The 8,100-nt window shown below is 46.0% G+C and overlaps 1 protein-coding gene across 6 annotated transcripts; it reads left to right on the top strand.

Moving 5' to 3' along the window:
* The first annotated feature begins 1,373 nt into the window (after positions 1 to 1,373).
* Positions 1,374 to 5,461, top strand: LOC123091385 (uncharacterized). Of its 6 annotated transcripts, none has more exons than XR_006443065.1 (5): positions 1,374 to 1,859; positions 2,042 to 2,177; positions 3,098 to 3,934; positions 4,133 to 4,179; positions 4,539 to 4,977. XR_006443065.1 is itself a non-coding variant. In XM_044512882.1 (5 exons), the coding sequence occupies exons 2-5, from the start codon at positions 2,047 to 2,049 to the stop codon at positions 4,602 to 4,604; spliced, it is 348 nt and encodes a 115-aa protein (XP_044368817.1). In that variant the 5' UTR covers positions 1,374 to 1,859; positions 2,042 to 2,046; the 3' UTR covers positions 4,605 to 4,977. The 6 variants fall into 6 exon arrangements, 1 of the variants encoding a protein (XP_044368817.1); XM_044512882.1 differs by having other exon boundaries at positions 3,098 to 3,201; XR_006443061.1 differs by adding an exon at positions 5,196 to 5,461 and having other exon boundaries at positions 3,098 to 4,840.
* The last annotated feature ends 2,639 nt before the right edge of the window (positions 5,462 to 8,100 follow it).

Raw genomic sequence — 8,100 nt, 5'->3', positions numbered from 1 at the left:
CGCAGTCAAACCCCATCCGCTCCATTCGCTTTCCTTCTTTTCCTTTTTCCACACCAGCCAGCTTCCGCTCCCAAATCCTCTAGCTCTACACCGGCTCCGATCGTGAGGAGGGGAGGCATTGCCTGTGATGCAGGCTATCACGTCGGTGCTGCTGGGGACGACCACGTCTCCGGCGAGCTTCTGAGCAGCACTAATCGGCACACTGACGGGGTGGGAGGAGCTGGAACGATGGTGACCCGGGGAGGCAGGCGGCATGCCGAACCGGTGAGCGGTGTTGCTGCGACCAACGACAGAGAGCCCACGCACTCATGCTGCAAGTCCGACGGGATGCTATGGCCAACGAGAGCTGTGCTGGAACCGGTCTCGCGCGGTGCTGGAACCAGCATGGGTAGATGCTGGAACCGGCCATGGTCAGAGCTACAATCACAGGGCGTTTTTGCAGGCGGCACTAGTGCTACAACCGCTTTTTTTTCTTGCTGGTACCGGTGGCGATTTTTGCTGGAACCGGCTACAGATTTTGCTACAGATCATTAATTGGGTGGCGTTTTTTGCTGGAATCGGCAATTGATTTTGCTGGAACTAGTTTTTTTATTTGCTACAATCGTACAACTAGAGTCCGGTTGTTTGAGTTTATTTGTTGGTACCAGTGCTTATTTTCGCTGGAAGTAGCAATCTTTTTTGCTACATTCTTTTTTGTTTTGCTACAATCGAACCACTGAGTCTCCCTGCTGAGTGATTTTTGTTGGAACCACATTTTATCTTTGCTGAAACAATAATCTTTTTTTTGCTACAACAGGTAAGTTTTTGCTGGATCGTCTTGATGTTTATTTGCGGACCGCTGGTGACAGAGGCATAATTTTTGCTGGAACCTGCGATGTGTTTTGTTGGAACTGTGTTTGTGATTTGTTACCACCAGCGACGCCATTTTTTTGTTCCCGAGATTTGTTCTTTTTGGCTGACCACGGGTGGTGAAAGCCAACGACGGCAAACCAGATGTGGATGGTCGTCGGAAGTACCAGCGCAACTCATCTTCTGCTCTTTGTGATTGCAGCTCTAACCCATGGTTGCAGTACTTCCGTGTTGCAATCCTCGACGGCCGCGCGGCGATAGGTGGCGGGGCTGTAACCGACCGGGGGCTAGGCGTGCTGGACGGCACACGTGACTATCTGAGATGGGCGGAGGTGAGCGAGGGAGAAAGAGAAGCGCCAGCGTTGACCCAGCGGGATGGAGGGAGAGGAAGGAGACGAATCTGGGATGCATCTAACGGTTCCACGAATAGCAATCAGACGGCTAAGGGCCGACCGGCCGAAAGATTGGGCCGGTGCGCCAGCGCCTAGCGCTGCCTAAAAAAAAGGCCCCACGATTGTGTTCGCCGCAACCGCCGCACTCCACTTGCCGCCCCCCTCACCTCTCCGCTGCCTGCCCCGCCTTCCCCACGTGAACCGGTTCTACGCGTCGCCCCTCATCCTCGGCAGCGAGAGGCACGGGGGAGCTGCCGCCGGTCAAGATGGGCGGCGGGGCGCCGGGGCGCCGCGCTCTACCTCGGCACCAACGCCCTCTGCGACGTTGAGGGCGACCACCGGGCCATCATCTTCGACCGCCTCGACGCTGGGGGTCGAGGACAAGATAACCAATCGCCGCTCAATCTCGCTCCTCGGAGGCGAGCGGCGCCGTCACCGCCCCGATTTGTCCGGTTCCGGCCTTGATTTATGGTCGCCCTTGGCGTTGCTCTGTGCAGGTCTAGGTATCCCGAGGGGACTCGCTCATCATCCCGTGGATTCGAGAGGCCGGTCATCCAGGACGTCCGCGCACGACCCAATTTCGTGGAGAGCACCTCCGGAAGAAGGGGTCTCCAGATGGTAACTTCCTCCTCACCTAGCACAGCACAGATGCCTGATTTACTGCTTAACTGCGTGCCAAATCCATGTTTGGGACCGACCAAGCGGTTGGATTTTACTTGGACATGCTGTTGATAACCTGGAAATTTAGCCTGTAAGAAGATTGGGCAACATTTCAAAGTGATTATTTGCAATTTGGGCAGGTAGGATGGGCTCTGCTACATGTAAATGGTTCTGGCATTTCCCATCAGTCTCCTCCCTGCCGTCATCGTCCTTCCTGCTGCCAGCTCCGCCCTTCTCCGCCTTGTCTCCACGGCAACGATTCTGCTCCATCCATCGGTAAGTAGCGACCATGTCTTCTCTCTCCCTTCCAATCCCTATAGTATTTTCCCCATGGTGTTTCTTTTGGATGATGGTGAAACTCAGCGACAATGACCAGTGTGTTTCTTTTCGATGGTGAAACTCAGCAACAATGACCACTGTGTTTCTTTTCGTTTTATTCCTTGGTCATAGTTTTCCTGAATCCCCATGATTTTCATTAGCTGTAACTGATAAAGTAAGGCATGGTTGTTTACTTCGATCAAATCCGGCTCCATTATCAAATAAAATGCTAGGCGATAATAAGTTGGTAGCACTTCTCTTTTTCCAGAAGAGCTGGCATGGTGGACAGGAGTGCTCTTTTGGTTTTGCTTAGCTGTAGGATAAAATTCTGAAATTCTGAAATTCTGAAACTCTGAAACTCTAAAGACATCCTACGACCTTTGTACTGATTTCTGTAGTTGATGTTGCTAATGTTGCTGTACATACTACATAATGTTATAACGGTGTTAAATTCTGAAATTCAAGCCTCCCATTGTATGTGGCTGAAGTGCCGAATTATCTCTTTTTCTTCTTACAATACCAAAATATGAGCTGCAAAAGTGACTCAAATTCCTCTTCGCTCACAAGTAACTACACTGGTAATTGTCCATGTGTGGATCTGGTTGACATGACCATATTGTTTGATGTTTTCCATTCAATTCTAACTACAATATTGTTTCTAGATAAGATATTGTTTTATGTATTATTATGGGTGTATTTCTTAAGTTTCGTGCACAAGTTGTTGATATTTACACAATACAGAGTGTCCTATGAATAAATGATTGTGGCCATCATTAAGAGTATTCCGCCTCTGAAGTATTTTTTCTTCTATGTTAGTGTTTTGACTCTTGGGCATTTGACAAACGGTTCACAAATTAAGTTCTTGATAACAATTTCAGAGGTGGAGGCTGGCCTGTAGCTCGTGTGCATGGAGGAGAAGCACACTTCACTGAGAAGTTGTTGCCACTATCCTCGGTGCCACCGCCAGTGACGAAACTTGGTGGTGAGCCTCATCTCGCCCCCTCTCAGTTCTTCTGTTTTGCTCTGGATGATCTCTGTTCATGTTGTTAGTGTTTAAAGTATCTCTTGTTGTTCTAGGCTTCTAGCTGATAATCTTGTTGGTCGCTATCAGTGTGGTGCACATACACCTAGGCTTTAAGTTGTTGTGATTTTTCTATAAGATGTTGAGAGCATGGAACTGAAATTGACATCAGAAATAGACTTGTTAAGTGTTTGTGTTGCCACCAATCAAAAGCTGGTATGTAATCTACAAACCAACATAGTCGACCAGTGTGATTTGATAAATATGTACACTTGTACAGAAAGGAGTATGAACATGCAGTTAAACTTACGATCATCAATTTTCCACTTTTTAATAACTTGTGTTCTGAAGCATTTTGTTTTCTCCAATTACATGATTTAATAAAATAACATATGGCCAGTTCATTACAAGTGTTGTTTATTGTAGCGTATTTCGGTCATATCTTCTAACATACTTCAGGGTTGCATTAGTGGAAAACATGCTGGAAAGAGAGTGTTCATCCCTATGATCCCTTTGGCGCCCTTGGAGGACATTTCGCTTCCTTTCAAGTTGATGAAGAGGAAACAGTTCCCTGTTTGTCAGAGTTATGCAAAGACCATTAACATAGCCCAGGGGCAAACCATCCCAACTGTCGGTATTTACCTTCCGGAGCATGTACTCTCGCATGCCCAGGTTTATCTTGCACTGTCAAGAGGTGTGTCATTGCAGACAACTCGGATTCTGGTAAAGCCAAATAAAATATAGATTCCACTGGTAAAAGCACCAAGAACATTGTGTACGGAGATATCTTGTAGGGATAACATAGTTTTGTTATCTAAACTTTGGATTTTTGATATGGCTCCTATATGTACAATATTTTTTGGACTAACATTATATATGTTTATAATTGCAGCTTTTTGTCTGGTCGCACCTATAGGCAGTATAGAGGATCTACTCTCAGTAAGCTCTACAGCCGATCATTTTTTCCGCTTCCACTACTTCTTTTACCTTACTTTACACGGTGTAATCTGTTTCAATGCTATGATGCACTATACGTATGTTCTGCATCATTTTCCTTGTTGTATCTACTGAGACCTATTGTTGGAGCATTCATTTTATTGGGATTCTATATCTAAGATGAAAACGTAATAAGGTGAGGTTTAGAATTTAATTAAGCTGATCAAAGTGTGCTTACTGGTCAGAATGTGCTTATTACTGGTTTCCTATGCTATTTTTACGACTATAAAAGTAATTATGTCCTATGAGTCTTGGAAGGTGTGAATTCGAAATCAACTATATTTCTTGCTATTCTGGTTTAGATGCTTTTGAGGCCTCTGATTCTACACTATTCAGCCTCCTTGATGAATAACAGTCGACTCAGATAATGTTTGAGTATGTTTCTCCTAAAGCTAACTGACCAACATCTGAACGACTTCGACTGCTGCATACAAGTCCAGCTAAGCACGGTGCAAGTATAACTCTGTCAGCGGAAATGAGATGTATATAAGACGTCCTTATTCACTTCATTTTCTATATATTCACGGAGGGGGTGTCTCGGTTTGGTTTGCTGCAGGCTTTCATCGATTTACTATGTTGATTCATGTGTTCCTTTTAGTCAAAGGTGAGGTGCTCAGATTTAGAAAATTAGTTACTCTTATTTTGTTCACTTCCTAACTTGCAAGAAACAGGACCAGTCTCTGTAATGTACATATTGTTTTGTTATTCTCATTTATGAGCATGAATATGTCTACCATCAAACATATTAGAGTTTACAGCCAAGAAATACCTACTTAAGCATTAACATTGTATATAGACAGTATACATTAAGACGGTCAGTGTTGATGCTAATTTCAGCTTTTTATTTCTGGAGTTACAAATTAACTTTATTTGAAATGTTAATATGTTTATCTCAATTGGAAACAGTCTTGCTGTACCATTGAAGTTATTTAATAAGGGATGCTTCTTTTATATTTTAGGATAAGATTTGCGACCAGCTTCATGTTCTCAGATAATACTGGTGCATAATGCATTCAGGTTGCATTTATCAGACTGCACCTTGTTATCAGATTGCCTGTACAAAGACTGAATTTTGTTGGCTGGTACTTGCGGTGAGAAGCAGCATGCACATGTTGTGCATTAGTTTGGTGGATTTCCATAGCTTAGCATATGTATGAGAAATATATTATATACATTTTGTATTGGTGGTGACTCTTTTCTTTGAAAGGTCAAATCATTTTATTATTATTGATTGATCAGCAGCAAGGTAAATAGACAAGACTGAATGGTTTCTGGAGAAAAGGCACAACGGCAAGTTGGCAAGGTTGTGGCTAGCTGCGTGTGGTGGAGATGGTTTTGTAGTGTGTAGTGGGCATGGGAATCTGTTGCATCCTGAAGTAGTCCTCAGTGTTTGTTTGGCAACCTTTCTTATGCAAATTTTTATATAGGTTCTTAAATATGAATAAAATTTTCCTCAATTATGAAATTTCTTGATCCTAGAAATATAATTGATAACTACATAAACATGCATTGCACCTAATGACATGCTAGCGCAGCCTAATACCTCAATTTTCATTCTACTCCACCCAGTTTAAAGTAGTGCATCAACACTTAGGCCTCCAATGGTAGTGCCTCTCCACTTGTGCTATTTTCTGTTGCTTCATGCGCAGGGTTATTATAGGTTCTTGAAGCTACTCAACCTTGTCCCCTATAAATTATAGCGAGGCATTACTCCAGTCACAAGGTGATGCCTGCTACATCGACAGTGAAGATGCACACAACATTTTGGATATTGTATGAGAACTAATTAGGCTATTAAGAAATACTGAGATAATAATGTTATTTGAGTATCTGACAATGATCACAAGTATTAAGAAATACTGATAAAATAATATTTTTATGGCTCTTTGTGTAGGGTGCTACATCAAAGCATTTTATTGATTTGTAATACTTTTTAGTGCAATCACAATATCTATGTCGGTTAATTCTCGCATATGTATGTAATATTAGTTGTGACGTGCATTTGCACGTGCGCGCTAACTAGTTGTAGCAAAAGAATTACCACCTCCACGCACATACGGACGGGCGTACACGGCCCGTCGGGACGGGTACGAGCTTCAAGACTGTGATGCCCGGATAATTAAGTTATAGTAATTCCTTACTAATGGTGCCATGTCATCATGACTGCTGTTGTTAAACTTGTGTTGGTTCGAAACTGGTTCAAATTTAAAATTTAAATCAAAGTCCAAAATTCAAAATTTTCAAACATGAAAACTAAAATCTTGATCATGTGACAAATATTCACTTCTTATTTATGATGGTGAACCAACATTTTTTTGTTTTCTTTTTGTAAAGTGTTTAGTGCACAAAAATAAAATAAAACAAAGTGCAAAATAAAAATAAAAATAGAAAAGGCCTCCCCTCCCCCGTGGACCTCCGCCCACACCCAGCCAGCCCACCCCGCGCCTCCCTGGCCTAGCCCAGCCCACTCCCCCGTAGTCGTCCCCTTCCCCCTGTTCACCAGACCGAGGCGTTCGCCCGCACGGTCGCCTCCCGACCGCCTCGCCGAGGGGATAAGGCTGAGCCCCCTCCGGCCTCGTCAGCCCTCCCTCACCCCGCGCAGATATTTTTCCCTCCACCTCTTCCCTCTCAATGGCTCTCCCTCTCCCCCAGATCCCCTTCTCTCCCCCCTCACCGAACGCCATCGCCGCCGCGGCTCCGTCGTTTCCCCGGCCATCAGCGGCCCCGCGACCGCTGACTGCAACCGCAAGCTCCGCCAGCGTCCTCCCCTTCCCCTGACGCGTTCGGTTGGAGTCGGGGTACCCCGTAGGTGCCACGTCGTCATCGTCCTCTCCTCCGGCCATCGCGCGACTGCGCCGTCGACCTGCTCCATCGGTTCTCCCCGCGCCCACTGCCCAGACCCTACGCTCTCACAGTGAGCTCCACCTCCCTCTCCCCCTTTTCCTCGCCGTCGTTTTCGACCGCTAGTGCCCGATCTCGACTCGCCCGAGCTCGCCATCGTGCAACCTCGTCGCCGGCAGCCGTCCGACGACCAAATGGTCATGCGCACCTGCTCATCGTGCTCGCCCACGCGCGTAAATGCCTTCTGGCCTAGCCTTTTGGTTGAACGCGCCCGCTTTGCCGTTTTCCTCTCGCGACCGATTCCGGCCGTGCGTCGATGTGCTCGCCGCCGTAGCTATGCTGCGTCCCCGGCCTCGCTACTCCCGCCATCCGATGCGGCCCACCCTCAGCTTTCCAACGCACCCGAAAATGCGGCAGATGGCCACTCGTACGCGAGATCCGGGCTCGCCGGAGTTGTCGCTGCCGTTCGGCCTCGCCGGCGCACTCCGGCGGCCGAACTAACTCGAGCCGACGTGGCGCCGCAGGCCCCACCGCTCAGCCACTGAACCTGGTTCCCCCTTGGCCCGGTTGACCCAGTCAACGCTGACTTGGCTGGCCCTGTTTCCATGACATGTGGGTCCCGCCCGTTAAAATGTTCTTTAAATAACTAAATCAGTAAATGAATTAATTAGCTAATTAAATCACTAATCACTCACTGACCAGTAGGCTCCACCCTTAATTAATACTAAATAGTTAATTTAAAACCTAATGAATCTACTGTGAGGCTGGCATGTGGGTCCCACTGGACCCACAGGTCAGGTGACCCCAGTCAACCGTCCTGTTGACTGCTGACATCACCTCTACGTCATGCTGACGTCATCCACTACTGTTCTGATTAATGTTGAATTAGATAATAAAATAAATGCGAGCAAATGTCTAAAAACCTTTGAAAATTCATAGAAAAATAACCGTAGTTCGGATGAAAAAGTTTTCTACATGAAAGTTGCTCAGAACGACGAGACGAATTTGAATACGTGATCCATT

The sequence above is a fragment of the Triticum aestivum genome, chromosome 4B (genome assembly GCF_018294505.1).
Source record: "Triticum aestivum cultivar Chinese Spring chromosome 4B, IWGSC CS RefSeq v2.1, whole genome shotgun sequence".
Lineage (NCBI taxonomy): Eukaryota > Viridiplantae > Streptophyta > Magnoliopsida > Poales > Poaceae > Triticum > Triticum aestivum.
This window is presented reverse-complemented; position numbering and strand designations above follow the sequence as displayed.

Coding starts and splice junctions, on each gene's coding strand:
- LOC123091385 (XM_044512882.1), top strand. CDS start 2,047: ATGGGCTCTGCTACATGTAAATGGTTCTGGCATTTCCCATCAGTCTCC. Junction 3,202..4,132: donor GCCAGTGACGAAACTTGGTG/GTGAGCCTCATC, acceptor TTATAATTGCAG/CTTTTTGTCTGGTCGCACCT. Junction 4,180..4,538: donor GTATAGAGGATCTACTCTCA/GTAAGCTCTACA, acceptor ATTCTGGTTTAG/ATGCTTTTGAGGCCTCTGAT.